Source organism: Ochotona curzoniae, unplaced genomic scaffold, assembly GCF_017591425.1.
Source record: "Ochotona curzoniae isolate NIBS_2020 unplaced genomic scaffold, NIBS_Ocur_1.0 patch414, whole genome shotgun sequence".
NCBI classification, from domain to species: Eukaryota; Metazoa; Chordata; class Mammalia; order Lagomorpha; family Ochotonidae; genus Ochotona; species Ochotona curzoniae.
In genome coordinates this window covers 76,132-94,256 of record NW_024466989.1, presented here as the reverse complement: position 1 = coordinate 94,256, position 18,125 = coordinate 76,132, and the positions used below count along the sequence as shown (strand labels likewise).

The window sequence follows — 18,125 nt, the reverse complement described above, 5'->3', positions numbered from 1 at the left end:
GGCCTAGAGGTACTATGAAAAAAATTACTCAGACGGCAGTAAGAGTGAACTGAGCAATTAAAGGAGCGTTGACTAGGAATCACAATTTTTAGGGAAGCCACAGAACGGAGGACATGAGTAAGCTGCTCAAGGAGTAAGTCAGCCTGTCTGCTTTCAATCTTCCAGAACCCTTTGACATGGCAGCACTGTCCAATCCAAGTGGGACTTGTACCACTGAGTCCCAGAAGTGACATGGGTTTTAACTCTTCTTAGGCAACCCTTTCCCACAACGTATTGAAGGACCACTTTCTTAGACTTGATAATGTTTACGCTCATGAATAAAAATAATTTCAATGGCTATGATGAAGCACATGAAGAAAAAAAGTCATCCTATATATTTCCACGTATGTGACAAAATGCTCTCATGTACTTGTTGCAACAACAGCCACTGGTACAAAATTTCTGAAGGACATTAAGCAATAAATGACAACAATTCTTAGTTTCAGTGAGGAGAGTATAATTTTGTATTAGATAATATTTATCTCAATGTTATTTGTGGTAGAGACAGAACACAAGAGAATTTAAATTCCTAGGTACATTAACAGGATGTCAGACTGGAAATAGAGTAGCCAGCACTAGATCTGGTGCCCTGATAGGATATGACTAGATTGCAGGAAGAAACCCAAATTACTATCTCAAGCTTCTAACTTTTTTTCCCCTTATTTCTCAAAGGTGATACATTTCCTGGTAGTCAAAAAATATTATTTAGTAAAGAGTAAATTTAGTCTAACATAACACTTCATTTTTTAAATCCTTCATCTTCAAACCTATATATCATCTATACTTCAACACCCAAGTCAAAATCACATGTATATAAAGTTTTCTTGATTCTACTACTGGACTACTCATTTCTTGCCTTTCCTAAGAATGACCTATATGCATATAGAATCTTTCTCACAGCCTATGGATACTGGGATGAGACTGCCATATTTACTTTATACTTATATGTACTATAGACTTACTCCCATTGCATATAGTTTCCATCATATTTGTAACTGGTCAGGGATTATACATTATGGCATTTGTTTTACAAACACACAATAGGCAATATATATAAGAATGTCACTTAAACTCAATTAGTTTACACATAATTGCAGTTTTCTTGTTGCCACCAAGAGTAAAAACTAGATCCACAAGGTGACATCTAAAAATAATCTGTTCTCTGGAGAGATACTTTTGTCCTTGATACGCAAAAGTTTTGAACAATGACAACCCATGTCACCGCCACTGTTCACACCATTCAAGCCTGGCTATACAAGGTTTCATAAATGCCAGGATCTAATTGTCTCATCCCAGTACCAAATTCCAGTTCCTCTCCCAATTCTACCTAGCTGATAATGCACAAGTGATGCCTCACATATCCGGGTCTCAGCCAACCACACGGGAGGCCTGGAATGAGTTCCAAGCTCCTAATGATATCCTGGGTCTGGTTCAGCATTGGTTATTATGTGTCTTTGTGGAGTGAAATAATGAAATAATGAATCCAAGAGCTTCTTTTCTCTGGGTCTCTGTTTCTGTGTCTTCCCCTTTGCTTTTCAAACATGTGAACCTGCAACCCAATCCTGGTCTCTGATGTGTTTGGCAGGTATCCAGATACAGGAGTTACAACCTGCTACCTCTTAGCATATGCAATAACCTGAAGCTAGAGTCTCAGCCTAAACCAAATCCAGGCACTGTGACCAGGGATGCAAGCATCCTAGGTGCCAAATCCTGAAAAATAACATAAAATTACACGTCTGTTCAAGCATTCTTTGAAAAGCTATAATTTCTTGATAGATAATACATTTTAAAATGTTTATTATATTCTCAATCTAACTGAAGTTACAATTATATTTCCAATGTAGTTGAGATTAAATTTCAATGTAAAAGATGACATTTTCCTAGGGTTCCATATAACTAGCATGAGTATTTCAAATATTTTGACAGGAAACACCCTTTAGTAGTATGAAAAATCGAGGCTTCCTTTGGTAGTATACTCTTTAAGAGCCAAAGATCCAATGTTAGGGATTTAGTGCTTCTTCCTTAACTCTCATCATTTCCCCTACAAAGCAGGTATATAAATCTATATGCATAGGACAGTCACAGGTACTTATTGCTTAAATGGTACCAAAAATGAGTCATTTTCACCAGTAAAAGTGAAAAAAAAGTAAACAGTTTAAAATTGAGGCAGGACAGGTAATTTAAACCAGAAACTCCAGCACTGCTCTCTGGGAGGTACGTGTGAAGTCCTGAGCCAACACGAAGATTCTACTTGAGAAAATCTGGGCTGGGACCCAAACACTGCATCCCAGGTGATTCAGATGCAGGTGGTCATTGGACCACACTTAGAGAAGTGTGATTCTGACGTATTCTGGGTACAGACGAGGAAACTTCTGTTAAATTTAAGTAGATTGCCCAAAGTCACATCGACTGCTAAGTGGCAAATCTCAAGTTAGCATACAGGGAATGCCTTTGCAACCACACTACATCACATGCCCTCCTTTCTAATTTCCATCACTGCTCTGCACTTGGCAGCTGCAAACACATTTATAGCCTACCTTTGAGTGACACCTCTGAAAGCACGAGTTTCCACACGCATCATCAAACATGATCTTTGCAAAAATATATTTTCTGTATTTGGCCGATGAAGAGATAGATAAGAGAGATTATGATTCTTGCTCAAAACCATAACAAATTTGGAACAAGGTAGAATTTAGTCAGTCTTGAATATTAATATACTCTCAGTGGTATTAATAATTATCATTATTTCTTAAAGAAGCTCAATTCTAAAAATACTGACCTAGAAAATGTTAATTAAAAGTTGATAGAAACAAATTACACAAAACAATGATTATTTCATACTAAAATTTAAAGAAGAACCAAATCTTCTGAATGAAGCGTAGCTATAAAATAAGGTCAAGCATAAGTATATGAAAGAAAAATGAAAATTTACAATAATATCTGTGTACCTGCTATTCATGTTCAGCAAATTAACCAATAGTAAGGTCTTTATTTTATAATTCATACAAAAGGATTTGATTTTCAAGAAAATTTCAACTAAAAATTTTAATAGGCTGGAAATATTTGAACTATAGAATACATTAAATTGTTGAAGAGCTTAAGATAAATTAATAGCAATGCTCTAGGAAATATCTTCAACAAAAATTGATGATGCTAACTAACATAGTTCTAATTTAACTGTCAACTTGTTTAGAATCTAATCAAAACACAGGCTCAAAATGTCTCATGATCTCAAAGAACTCCTTAGAAACAAAGCTACACACAACATATTAAAATTATAAATCAATAACTGATGGGGGATAATACACTAAATATAAATAGAACCACAGCAAATGATTTAATATGTGATATGATAGAGATCAATATATAAATGAATATATTGTCTCTTCCTATTTCTAATTTTGATTTTTTAAAATACATCAATGTGTTATTTAAAGAACAGAGATCTTGCTTCAAAAGTGGTAAAAGTAATTCATGTTGAACTAAAATATTAGAAAGATCCATTATAGAATTATCTCACTTCTATGATGTAATATTACAGGGAAGACTTGCTAAATAAATTTGCTTTCTACAGCATTTTCTTATACTCTGGATAAATTATTTTTGTGTGTTGTTGGTTGTAAACACACTTTAGAATACATGCAGAGTGCCACAGCAATTGAGTTTTTAGTTAAAATCTCACTTCTCTCCTAAAATATTAGAAATTGCCAACTTAAATAAAGCTGGTGCTCTAAGCTCTACAACTTTTTGTTTATTTGACCATTTAATCACCACACACACATACAACTTAAGGATGTTTAAGTACAATCTCTCGGTTTAGCTCAGAAACTGATTCCAACTCCTTGATTTATAGCTGGCTTTTCCTTTGGAATTGGGCCAATACACAAAGGAACATTCCCGTGCACCAAGTGCTTAGCGAGGTTAGCAAGCAAAGGTTAGCAGCAGAAAATGGTGACACACGAACAGACTACAGCAAAAGTTTCTCCACTTTTCATTAGCCTCGTCAGTAGGTCCTTTAAGGCTATGTTCCTAAGTGGCTACCTTCTCTCTCCCACGAGAAAGGAAAAGAACGCAAGCCAATGAATCCATGCCTACCACATAAAGAGAAGCTTTCTGAAGTGCAGAAATACTCATGCAGAATGAACTCATGGAAAACCCAACTTAAAATGTGGTATTCTGTGTGTCAACAAAAGTCTACTTGGGCAGGATAAATAGAAGCAGCCATGACTTTCCAGTCTCCCAATGCCAAATTCAATCCCACTTTTTCAAAAAGACCCTGTTACTGGTGTGTCACCCTACAAGAACTTCATATTTGCTTTGGATCTTTATAATAACTCCTCTATTGCAGGAGGAGACCTGCCAGGGTTTAAATCAAGCCATGACAACGTTGAGTCTAGACACTATCATTTCAAATATATTAATAAAATGTAGCTTCTTAGAGGCACAAGTCTTTAGTTTAAACCTCAAAGTAAAATAGCAACAATATAAACATGCAGAGGAAAAAGTCCTTTGCATGAAAAAAAAATCAAAATGATATTTTTTGAAGAGTATAATCAAGAATGTGTAAAAGAAGAGAATACTTTAGGGGCCTGGTGTGGTGGCCTAGTGGATAAAGTCCTCTCCTTGAATGTACCAGGATCCCATATGGGTGCCAGTTCTAATCCCAGTAGCCCAGCTTCCCAACTACCTTCCTACTTGGGAAAGCAGTTGAGGAGGGCCCAAAGCCTTGGGATCCTGCACCCATGTGGGAGTCCTGGAAGAAGCCCTTGGCTCCTGGCTTCAGATTGGCTCAGCTCCGACCATTGCAGCCGCTTGGGTAGTGAATCAACGGATGAAAATTCTTCCTCCCCATCTCTCCTCCTATCTGTATATCTGCCTTTCCAATAAAAATAAATAAACCTTTTTTTTTAAAAAAAAAGAAGAGAATACTGCAGTTTTGACATGGAAGTAAACAACATGACCTGCCTAGAAACAAACATAATTGTTCAGAATCAAATATAACATCGATATATTGGATGTAACCCCTTATTTCCAGAGAATGCAAAACAAAAATTCAACATTAAATAAAATCATGCTATAAATTAATTCCTAATGAGGGAAACAATAAAGAAAATCTACACAACAGACTGTTGATTGCCATCTCAACTGCTTTATTTTCCAGCTAATGCAATGTACAAATGTGTCTATTAGAGATGCCAGATAAAACACAGGACTTCAAGTTAAACTTGAATTTCAGATAAACAAAAAATTCCGTTGTTGAGGACAAATATGTCCTACATGATTATTTTTTATTTGGTAAGTCTGGCAGTTTGCCCATGAATGTTTTCCATGTAAATTCTTACTTAATCCATGTGTATCAGGGCATCAGAAACGATGCACAGAGTCTCAAAGAATGCAAACCCTGAAAATAGCACTGTACATTTGTAAACGTAGCAGCTGTCTTTGAATTCTACTGCTGGAACAACAACAAATATCAACTGCAGGCATTCTCAAATCTTCCTATCCAGCAGACTGTGGGACGCTGTAGAAAGTTATACAACCCAGCATGCTATAGGTGTGGGTGTCAACTTTTCCTAGCCATCAACTTTGAGGTCCTGAACACATTTATGTCACTATACAATCCTAGTTCCTTTCCACAGAATGCCAGTTTATGATGCAAACAGTCATTCAAAAAAAATGTACTTTATAACCAGTGTAATGATATTGATCTGCCTCCTTCAGCCAATTTAATAATGCATGTATTATACCATTACATGATGCAGTGAAGCATTTATAAGCAAATGCAACAGACAATTCTAGAAGCTTCCCATGCCACCTCTGGGAATTTACTGGAGATCTGCACGCCTAATAAGGGTTACTGTGACATCTAAGTGGCATAATAAGTGCAATATCAGGAAAGGAACTAAATAGTCTGTCAATTCAGAGTATAAATAATATCCAATGAAAATAATCCCTTTACCCGAGATCATTTAGCAGCATCAACTTAGATTAATTCCAGTATCACTTTCATATTGAAGACTTTTCAGACACATTACCAGAAAGTAACACTCCCATAACCCCCTATATGTTTTATCAGATCAATATGTTGTGTTTACTTACACTGTTAGATTGCATTTATTTAAACTACCACTCATTATCTACTAAGATGAGGGTTCCAAAATACAATAAATATTTGCTGAAAAAATTTGCCATTAATTATCAAGTCATACTGAAACTAAGACTTACAAAGGTCCTGGTGAGTTATAATTACTTTCCTATAGCAATTGTATGACAAAGTAGAATGGAATTCATGATTAAATCAAGCTGAATTTCAGGCAGCACAAGTGTATTTCTACTGTAGCTTAGGAAACCCGCCACATTTCTAATCCAAACTACTTCATTTAGTCACTCAACAAATATCTAGAGCTTGTTTAGTGCTGGGACTTGTTCAAGGTACTGGAAAGTAAGACAAAACTATCAGACTGGCATAACGGTCTTCCAAAGAGACACAGGAGCTCATATGAAAGATTCAAAGGAGTCAAACAACCTTTCCTTTATGGGTGAATAAAGCTGAGGTTGACTGTAGGATTCACAGATTGTTGTTACACTGTGGAGGTGGGACCTACCCAGCCTTCCTTTCTCCTTTTCCCATGTTTATCAGAATGTCAGAGAACGGTGCTTTAAATGATATCTGGATTAGGTGTTGCAGATATATTTGAAGGAGCCAATGACTATTCATAGATAGAGAAGCCTCTTCCATTCCAAAATTATTAGTCAACACCACTTATTCCCCTTCGGGGATTCAATAGGTGAAAATTTTCCATTTGATCCTAACAAAACTTTTCATATGTAGAGATGGAACACAGGCCACACTACCATACAGATGTATCTTTGGAAAAGCAAAAGTCTTACAGATAAAGTGTACAGTCTATTCTTAGAACCAACAGCTGTTAAACACTGTGATACTTTTATACTATGGCAAAGAAATGAAGCACCATCTCAAACAGCAAGTCCGCTATTGTGATTTGGTGTGGGGGTTGGGGAGGAGTGTGGATATGAATGACAGAAAAAGAGAAACGAAGAGGGAAGAAAGATACTCGCGTGAAAAGGACCTAACAGTTCTGACAGTCCTTGCCACCATGTATTGTTTTCTGAAAGCCAGACACTGAACTAAGTGGTTTACACAAATCCATTTACCTACTGTTTGCAACAAGTTGGCAAGAAAGATCGTACTATACTTAATTTATTAATTCTAAAACTAGGGCTCAGAGAAGTCAAGTAGTCATTTATTCTGGGTTTTAGAGCTTGTTACACAGGAGCCAGAATTCAGACTTACAACACTAGCCTATCTCACCCTAAATTTAAGTTCTCAGCCCCTAGGCCACAGGGATGCCCAGTGGTCACCACTATTCATCTGAGGACTCTTGTCTTCATTCATTACCTTTCCCAACATGGACAAACACCTTTGCAACCTTATTTAGACTGACAGGAGTGTCCACAGGAGGAGGTCCGACTCGGTCCTAAAATAAGACAGGCCTTCATGTCCTGATGTCTCTGCCCACACCTCTGAAGGAACTCTGTTAGCTTCATGTGGTATTTTTGGTTTTTGTTTCTGTTTAAAAGTTGCTTCAAAGTAAAAATATTTGAATGGAGATGGGCAACAAAGAGGTACAAAGAGCCGGTGTTGAGAAGTTGCTTTGCTTTTGACCTGAGCTTGGGTTTGGAGTCTGGGAAATCCTGCAGGACTTCTTCAGGGTGTCTCTTCCGGCCACCACATTGGATGCCAAGCCAGTCTAGAGGCTGGCCAAACAATCAAGGCTCTCATGAACACTCTCTCAGGTTCTTCCTCAAAGAGCCCTTCACAGAAACACTACTGGACCTGAGGAGACCTGAGGTAACTTTAATTCCTTTTTTTGGAGCAACAGAGTATGCAGTTGGTCATCTGTGGCAGGGAATAACAGATCTGTGTCTACTTCCTTCCCCTAGCAACAGGGCTGACTGGATGGCTTTCCTTCCTTCCTCTCCACAGGAATAAAAAGCTCTAAAATTCATTTCTTTGATAGAATCCCTTCTAAACTCATCATTCCCTTATTAGAAAGATAGTGCTTCTCCTTCAAAATAAACAAACAAACAAACAGAAACAAAGCAAAACTTAAGATCTGTTTGAAGTCAAGGAGAAAAAAAGAAGAGAAATATCCTTCAACTACTAGTTTATTCCCTAAATGGTCACAAAAAAAAGGCAGGGGTAGGCCAGATCGAAGCCAGGGCCAGGAACTCCTGCCAGGTTTTCCACATGGGTAGTAGTTGGTACTCTAGCATTTGTGTCAACCTCTGCCACTTTCCCAGGTGAGTTATCAGGGAGCTAGATTAGAAGTGGAGCAAGTAGAACAGGAATTGGGGCTTTGATATGAAATATTGAAATGGCCAAGAGGCCTATTAGTTCACTGAGCCACAACAAGAGGCTCCGGTACAGTGGTTCTAAGAGTTAATTATCAAAGAGGACAATACACCAGCTATGTGCATGGGAATCTTTTATCCCAGCTGTATTGCTAAATTATGCTATCTGTAAAAAGTTGATATTAACTTTACCTTGAGGAATCCTGTAGCATCTCCCATCACCTACAGGCAGAAATCCAAACTCCTTAATATTTTATTAAGGTGTTGCCTCTCTAATCAGACTCTATATGGGATGCCCACTACATACTAATCACACAAACCTGCAGTTCCTCAACAGTGACAGCTCATATTCTTCCTCCCCTTCTCCAATCCCACAGAACACTATGACAAACTCCTCCACATCCAGCGAGGCTTAGCTCCATAGTTCTTTGTTGACAGTCCCTTCTATCTCTGAACTCGAGGTCACTGCCATATCTGTTCTAGCACAGGGCTTGTACTGCCTTGCAGCTCCAACTTAGTCTCCTCTCCCATCCCACAAACTCTAAAGAATTCTCTTCACTTATCTTTTCACTCAGCGATATGTTTGTGGACTGAAACTGAAAGGAGAAATACATAAAGATCTGCTAGCAGGACACTGGTCAAATTTATCTTTCATCAGCATGAATCAGAAAACAACAACCTTGAATTTCTCTGGCTCCTACAACCATCAACATGACTATTAATAATCTCTTAAAAGGGATGTGGAAAGCTGCTATTCTGCCATCTACAAGTGCCCCAGCTCTTCCATTAACAGAGGGAATGTCCTTAGACAAGGTACTCAACCATTTTTAACTTGCCTCCCTCCATGCAAAACAGGAAAATGCAATTTTCATTGTTAAAGATTACAAAAAATTATTGAGGAACAGAGTCTAGTGGTGACCTCAGCACAGTGTACATAAGCAAAGAGGGTTAACTTAGATTTGGTGGTGATATTTGCTAACCCAGACAGATTAAACCAGAAAAGCAGTATGTCTCACCTCTTCTCCAAAGACATACGCCCCACCTGGATTTATTTTGCTTTATGTTCCTTTCAGGTCTCCACTAAAAACACACACACACCCCAAAAACAAAAAGCTCCACCTCTGTGCTATAATTTTCACTTTCCAAGTTTCGATATCCCTCTCTTCTAGTGAACCCCCAAAGAAGTGTCATCATGAAGAACAGAAGCAGAAAGGGAAAGACTCATAGCTCAAGACAGATTGTGGTCAAATAAGGAAGCACATTTTGACCGCCACTCTGATTCAACCATGGAACAGACTCAAAAGGAATTCTTGGTAAGATGTCAAGCAGAGAGAACTCAAGCCTGGGGAGACACTGCATGACTTCATCCAGGGACAATGAACACTCAAGTGAACAACACCTTGTACAAAACACTCCCTCAATCATAGGCCATCAGTTCCTGATGCTGCAACACCAAACATTGGGAAAAGACAGAAGAAATGAGGGTCATGGTCATCATCCAAAACAAAAGGAAGAAAGGAATTGTTCTTCATTACAGCTTCACTGCGCACAAAAACAAAGCACAGGCAGCTTCAAGGTAATATCAACAAAAACCAAGTTTCAGTTTAACAATATCCTGCTATCAAAACGGAGGCAAAATACAACATCCACTATTAGCTGTTTTGATTACAAAGAAACAAGATACCATGGATGTGAAAATGATTTGAGCTCTGAAACTTGAAAGGCTGAGTTTGAATCCCAGTTCCTTTACTTAGGAGCTGTGTGGTCTTGGGCAAGCTTTTTAACATTTCAGAACCCCTATAGGTATCACAAAGAAAATTAGGATAGGAAATCAGTAACTGTACCCATACTCCATAAGGTTGTTATCTGCAAATAGTGACTTCTAAGGGCACATGATTAATGCTACATAAGACGTAATACTCAAAAACAGCTTCCATACAACCCGACACAGGCATCATAAATCTCAGAGTTTTTGCCTTTTTTCTTAAAGATTATGTATCGTCCTTAAAAGTCAGAATTACAGAGACAGAGTTCTTCCACCTACTGGTTCACTCTCCAAATGGCCACTATCATCAGAACTGAGCTGGTCAGAAACAGAGCCATGAGCTTCTTCTAGATCTCCCATATGTCTTCTTACTTACGTGGGAGACCTGGGCTGAGTTCCTAGCTGCTAACTTCAATTTGTCCCAGGCCTGGTTAATACAGGCATTTGGAGACTGAACCAACAAATGGATACCACTCTGCCAATCTCTCTCTCGCTCTTTCTGTCCATCTTTCCTTCCCGCCATCTTTTTCCATATGCTTCCTTCTTAAACACACACACACACATATGTATATATGTATGTATGTATAAATATATGTATATAATGCATACATATGCATATATATGCACATTTTTATTCCAGGTTATTTCTGACTAAGTGAAAAATGAAACTAAAAATGTTCTAAAGTTAATCAAGCTATAATCATTCCCAGAAAGACAGACAAAACATTTTATCTGTCGCATAAGTTGCATATGTTTATTTTCCAAGCTATTGTACCTTAATGAGAAGGTACAAGTGTGATGGAGGTGTAGCTAGGTTTGGCTCCCATGTAGCTAAAAAACAGACAACCATTACAATAAATCATGATTCTCTTTGAAGACCCAGAAACATGGTTCTGTCATCACATCCACTCATTCAACAGCTTTTACTGCTTCTACTTTGTGCCCAAGAACACCAATAGACAATGCAGAGGAAACATAACAAAAAGGCAGTGTCTATCTCCACAAAGCTGACCATCTGGCAAAGAAATATGCTAGCAAAAATCAAATGGAATGGATACAAAAATGTGCTCAACAGATTGATTTGACACAAGAAGAGATTTGAATAGATCAAAATTACCATTCCTACAAAACTAACCCATCTCTCTCATGATTACATATGGATGGGCACTAGGGGGAATGAGTTACATGAAAGGCATTAGGTCTTGCCTTGACAAACAACTGGCTGCATAAGATTGCAAATTCTAGGGTAGGTACCACAGTGTACCAGGCTAAGCTTCCCCTGCATCTTCATTGGGCATCAGTTTGTGTCCCAGCTGTTCCACTTCCAATCTAGCTCCCTGCTCATGGTGTGGGAAGGCAACAAAAAATGGCTTAAGTCCTAGGGTCCCTCCTTGCACCCATGTGAGAGACCTGGAGAAGATTCCTGATTCCTGGCTTCAGATTGTTTCAGGCTCTACCTGTTGTGCCTTTTTAGGGAGTGAACCAGTAAATGGAGGATCTCTCTCCCTGTCTTCCTATTTATCTTTATCTCTTTCAAATAATTTTTTTAAATACACTTGTGTAAGCTTTCTATATCCCTACACACATTCTGCTCATTGTTGTTGCATTTGTCTAAAAGGATACAATCCATTTCATGAATTCCTGCTTCCTACTTAAAATAACTACACACCAACCTTGCCTTACCAAACACCTTTACTATTTCTCTGACTGTACTTTCCCATGTTCTGAAATTTCCTCCATCTCATTTACAGAAATAATGCAATTTATTGCATGAGTAGAGCCTACCAGTGCAAACCTCAGAAAGCCACATTTTTTTCTGGCATTTTCCAATTACAGGTTTATGGAAATGGGATTGCAGAAGGCACATTCAAGGCAGAAACACATAGCATAGCACTATAAGCCCTTCAAATAATTATTTCAACCTGTACAATAAGAAAATGAAGAAAAAAATTATGTTACTTGAATCATTCGGTATATTTTGCACTGGAGTGTAGTAAATATTATACAAAGGTCAAAATCAAGGCAAGAGCGTGGCAGGTTCATAGCGCACAGTAGTCTATTACTACCGGTGGCTCCATGACCTGTGCATCACACCAGATATCTTAATAGAAAAAAGTAGATACATGTGAAAAATATTAACCAACAGATACCAGCAAATAAATATTTGGGTCAATGCAAAGAATTGTAAAATGTCTCATTTTTCATTTCTTACAAAAATGGCACCCATAGCAAAAGATGTATTCCATTCTCATCATGTAGAATTGTCCTTAGGAAACAGGCATGCTTAAGGTCTTTGTTGATACTTAGGCATATCGGGAAGTCATCTCTTTACCTCTACTAAATTACGATGAATGAAATAACACAATTTCATATCTGAGGCAATAGTGAAACCAGTGAGAATCTTGTGCAAGTGTTGTAGTTAAGCAGGGATATAGTTATGCCAGCAAATCCAGGACCTACTTCTCCTTCTTACAAGTCTAGGAGAAGGCTGCAATTAATATATCCTCAAATGATCTCTGCGACACATTAAATATATTCTGTGACACATTGAATCTATTCTAAAATATACAAGACTGGTGCCCCAATTTGAATGCAATTTATTTAATGATAATTAAAGCTCTGTTTCCTACCAGTGACTTAAATTAACGTCACTTCTTAGTTTCAAAGGAGCCACCACAATCCCAGGTTACATTCACCCAATATTGCCTTAGCAAAGTATTACAAAGAGAATTGTAGGAACTTTCCAGTGAATTTCTGTGGGACAGATGAAAGAATTTTTTAAGATTTAAAAAAATGTGATCAAATGCTAAACTGAATATAGTCTATGGAGATTAGATATTTCAACTGAGTAATTGTCTAGGCAAATTTTCATTCATTAAACCTTTACACAGATACTCTCATCTCTATAGGAAATGTTCTGTATTTATGTATTTTCAGAGGCCACCACAGGGACTAGAATTTAACAGATGCTCCATAACCATCTTCCAAGCGCACAGTTGAAACAAACATATTCCTTTGTATCCGCACCATAAATTTTTCCAGGCTGGGAAAAATACTTACTTAAAGGCAAAAGTAATGAATCAATGAAAAGACTCAAATCGGCTCTCCACTTTAAAATATAAGTCAATAACCATAACTACAGAGAGAAAATAATGAAAAAACTTTTCATGATTATCATCATTCATTCTAATCTGTTTAGTTCCATAAATCTACATAAGCTTTTGATATACTTGCCTATAACATAATCACAAATACACAGTGAGAAAAATTACTTACTTAGAAGTAAGTTAACAAAAATATCTACATGTGGAGGCCAGCATTGTGGCACAACAGGTAAAGCCACCACTTAGACACCATTATGGGGGCTAATTCATGCCTTGGCCACTTGACTTTCAATCCGGCTTCCTATTAATACTGGGAAAGCAGTGTAAGATGATCCAAGTATTTGGGCCCCAGAACCCACATGTGAGACCCAGATGAAGTTCCTGGGTCCTAGCTTTAGCCATACCTATTTCTATCCATCGTGGTATTGTGAAAAGATGGGACATCTGGCCAAATGTAAGATTCTGTCTCTTCCCCACCTCCTCATCTCCCACCACCCATCCTCTTTAACTCTCATCTCCCACCACCCATCCTCTTTAACTCTGGTTTTCAAATAAATAACTCTTTTAAAAATAACTACATGAAAACATTCTTATTGCATAAAACCACTGAGAATCTGCTCATTCCACGTAACAGACTATAAGGAAACCTTTCAAAGACTGAATGAATTGGATTGGTTTTTCAGATATTCAATACCTGACAGCTGAACTTTTCAAGAACATCTTCCTTGTCATCATCATTTATACTGTACCAACCACAGAGGCCCATTGTTCCCTAAAGCTAATCCTGTAACCAGAGAAAAACTGATAGGATGACTTTGTTGCAGGGATTTCACGAAAAAGCACCTCCCCTCCGGTGAATATTCATACTGCTGTTTACAACTACCACCAACAAACACATTGATACCGGGAACCCATAAAGTAGGAGTCACAACAGAACTTACCAAGTACAATGACCACCGTCTTCAGCAGACTCATCATGGTGTCCCGATTTCTCCGGGGTCCAGAACTATGTCGGGACATCCTCATAGTCCTCTGACGAACATAGCCGAAGATGTGAGCATAGAGAACCACCATTACCACAAAGGTCACCAAGTTGAAAATGGCCCAGAAGACCAAGTAAGAGTCACTGTATAGGGGTGCCATGTTGGAGCAATTCTCAATATCACAGATACAGTTCCAGCCCACACTAGGTATAGCACCCATAACAATGGCCATAGTCCAGATCACCACAATTACTACAACCACTCGCCGGTTGCTCATCCGTGTGTGGAGCTGCATGCGAAAAACTGTGATGTGCCTCTCGATGGCGATAGCCAGTAAGTTGGCCACAGATGCTGTCAGGCTAGTGTCAATGAGGCCTTGGCGGAGGAGCCACGTGCTAACAGTCAGTCTCCGGGTATTGGGTCCTGTGTTGAACATTAAGTAGAAGTAGGCCAACCCAGCAAAGAAGTCTGCAGCAGCCAGATTAGCCATTAGGTAATAAATAGGAAAATGGAAGCGGCGGTTGACATAGATTGCTACCATGACCAGCAGGTTGGCCAACATGATGAAGATACAGACCGTAATCCCAAGTCCCATCACTAGTTTGCTGACTGTATTCCATTCTGTGGCAAGATACTTTCCACTCCGGTTATAAAAGAAGGCGATGGACTCATTGTAGAAGCACTGTGGCTCATTCATGGCTGTGAACTAAAAGGGAAGACACATAAAAAGATAGAAAAAAGAAAACATTGTACCATTGTACCCAAACTCAAACACACACACACATATGTGTGTCATATATATGTCATATATCATACATGACATTATACATACATTATATACACATTATATATGACATTATTATATGTATATATATGACATTAATGGTAATATGCAGCAGAAACACAAAAGAATTTGAAAATCGACCTTGTAGAATGCTCTGTATTTTCAAACTCCAGGGTTTCTCACACTATTACTGTCCTTAAGATTAAAGACAGTTGGAGTTAAACAAATGACAAGGTCCCTTCTCGGTGGTTGCATGTCATTGACGTCTACTAGAAAAGCCACATGACCCAAAAATCTTGCTTAAAATACACAAGACAGACAAGAATTGTGCAGAACACTGCAATTGAAATATCCACCATAGTGAAATCCACTTTGTCCTATTATTTAGGGAATGTGTAAACACAGTTGGCTTATAGATAGGGTATCATCACCCTATTATTTTATACTTCCATTCTCACACAGTAAGTTCTATCTGTGACAGTCATTTTATAATACAGGTTCCCACAAAATGCAACAGCATTTCAAAGAGGTCATTGAAGAGCCGTTGGCCAGAGCCAGCATCTGCTCCTCTACATTCCTGTGGTCAGCACAGCCTAACCCCATGACTCCCTATCCCCAGAGCAGCATTCATCAATCAATCTATCACATTTCAGGACTTTGCTTTTTTTGGGAGAACATAAGATAATGTCCAAAGAGCACTTGATTCTTTGATATTGCTATATAAGAAATAAAATATACTTACTGTATAAGTAATATGATAAGTAAAAGTACTTATTTTGCAACATCATCAATTAGAAAATATTTGCCTATTACTTACACTTTTCTTTGAGCCTTTTAGGCTAGAGGCAGTTTAACATATAATGCTATAAGTAGTAAACAGAACAACTAAAACAAAATTAGAAAATAAAATGTTACATGGGAGAAAGTAGAAAATTAAATATCACATAGAAGAAATTCTTCAAACTGAATCCTCAGGTTTGTCTGAGATTTCTAGAACTAAATTCTTTTTAAGGACAGATCACATTTTTTTTTCTTTTTGTTTTGCTTGTTTCTGATAGACTGCCTGGCAAATATGACAGCTTTGACGCCATTTTTGATGTGATATTCTGCCTAATATAGATTTACATAAATGTTTAAAAATCACTGAAAATCCTAAGAGCAGAATAAAACACATAAGTGATTTAGCCTTCTGACCTGGCCAATCACTAAAGTCTCTTTCCTTTCCTCTAGATTCCAACAGATTCTACAGCAGAGTTCTAAAATGACATCTAATAGGTTGTATATGTCTCTATTGTGCTGTAGAGACAGAGTGAGGATCTGGTCTTAGAAATGCTGGCATTTTATGCATCTTTCTGAATGCTTTTTATTCACAGTGATCAGAAAACTTGACTCACAGTGCTCTGTTCCAACCCCAATCTCGCCATCACTGTGAGTAATTCACCGAATTTTCTTGCCCTTCATTTTCTTGACATCATCTCTAATGACCTTTTATTCCATTACAACTCATTTACCCACACCCAGTGGTCACATTTTGGACATTGTAACCACCCAGAATCATCTATGTTTGGGAATGAGACATTATAACGACTCATTAAAACATGCCACTGAGCAAATTTTTCTCATTTGACTCCCCCACACCAAACTTCAGGGTTTGTTTGTGTATCAATGTCCTTGACACTTTTCTGCAACAGATTATCCGTCCCATCTTCCCTCCCCCCCATCCACCTTAAACTCCATAGTGTATCATTCCAGCCTGTTAGTTGCTAGCTGAAGGAACACACTTATTCAGGACATCTGGGTTCAGATGTTCTTTTAAACCTTTCTGTTTTAAGAACAGTTACACACTGCATATTCCAAATGTCACTCACTCCCCAGCAGACTATGGGACAATGCTGTCTAATCACACATATTAATTTGTAAAGCAAAACACACAGGCATAGAGAATAAATTTGATAAGTGGAGACTACAATCTCACAAAAATTCAATTTTGCCACCAAATGAGTAAAGAAAAACCTTCGATTTTTAGTTTCTTGAATTTTGAAGCGTAGATAAAAGATGTGAATCCTTTCTCTTTTTTTCACTTGTTTTCCCCTCTTTATTTCCAAAACAATGTAAATAATAATAATTATGGATAAATCCTATTTACTGGTACTTCAACATGCACACTAATCCTTCTGATACATGTAAGCAAAGTCAACATATCTGCAGGTGATCGCGATAATTTAACGTCTATCTCAAAATAGCACTTAAACATCTCTTTTGCCCCTCTTTATTACCCTACATAGTCTACGCAGCTAGTGTTTTTTTTTTAAAGATTTATTTTTATTGGAAAGGCAGAAATACAGAGGAGACAAAGAGGAAGATCTGAAGCCAGGAGCCAGGAGCTTCTTCAGGGTCTTCTGCGAGGGTGCAGGGTCCCAAAGCCTTGGTCCATCCTCAACTGCTTTCCCAGGCCACAAGCAGGGAGCTGGATAGGAAGTGGAGCTGCCGGGATTAGAACTGGTGCTCACACCAGTGAGGACCTTAACTGCTATGCTATCCTGTCAGGCCCTGTAGCTAGTATTTTAAACTTGTGCACCAGTCCAAGTTTTGAGTCCTGTCTTCCCTCTCTGCCATCAGCAGTTGCCAAAGAAAAACAGAAGTCTTCAAATTGGAACTCTCTCACTTTTTCAGTATCATTTCTTCAGGACCATTCTTTCCTCCTGTTACAGCAGACATGCCTGCCCTTTTTGAATCCCATCCCTCCCTACTATTCGAGAACCTTATTCTATCAATTGCTTCACTGCTCTTCCCTTTGGAGATCATTTCTTTCCCTGTTTCTATTCCGTCTCTCTCTCTGTCACTCTTCTCTTTCCCCCACTCCCTTCCAATCCCTCCACTACCATGAGTTCACTGTCTCAAAAGCAGAAACAGCAGTGTTCCCCTAGGATTACACTCTCTCCCAACCCCGATTCTTCCCTCCTCCATAGCTGCATCCTCCTAAGTGTCTGTGGCCCACCGTGCTGACTTCCCAGAGAGTGCCTCCAGCCCCAGCTATCCATTGAACCCGCTCAGTCACATGCTTGAGCTCACAT

At 38.3% G+C, this 18,125-nt stretch overlaps 1 protein-coding gene across 1 annotated transcript in view; it reads right to left on the bottom strand.

Annotated features, from left to right (window-relative positions):
- The window catches only part of LOC121167651 (lysophosphatidic acid receptor 1-like), a 73,404-nt gene that overhangs the window by 41,428 nt on the left and 13,851 nt on the right, over positions 1 to 18,125 (bottom strand). Inside the window, exon 2 of the mRNA XM_040997198.1 lies at positions 14,226 to 14,973. Within this exon, the coding sequence (XP_040853132.1) occupies positions 14,226 to 14,973 (748 nt within the window). The remainder of the gene's footprint in view (positions 1 to 14,225; positions 14,974 to 18,125) is intronic.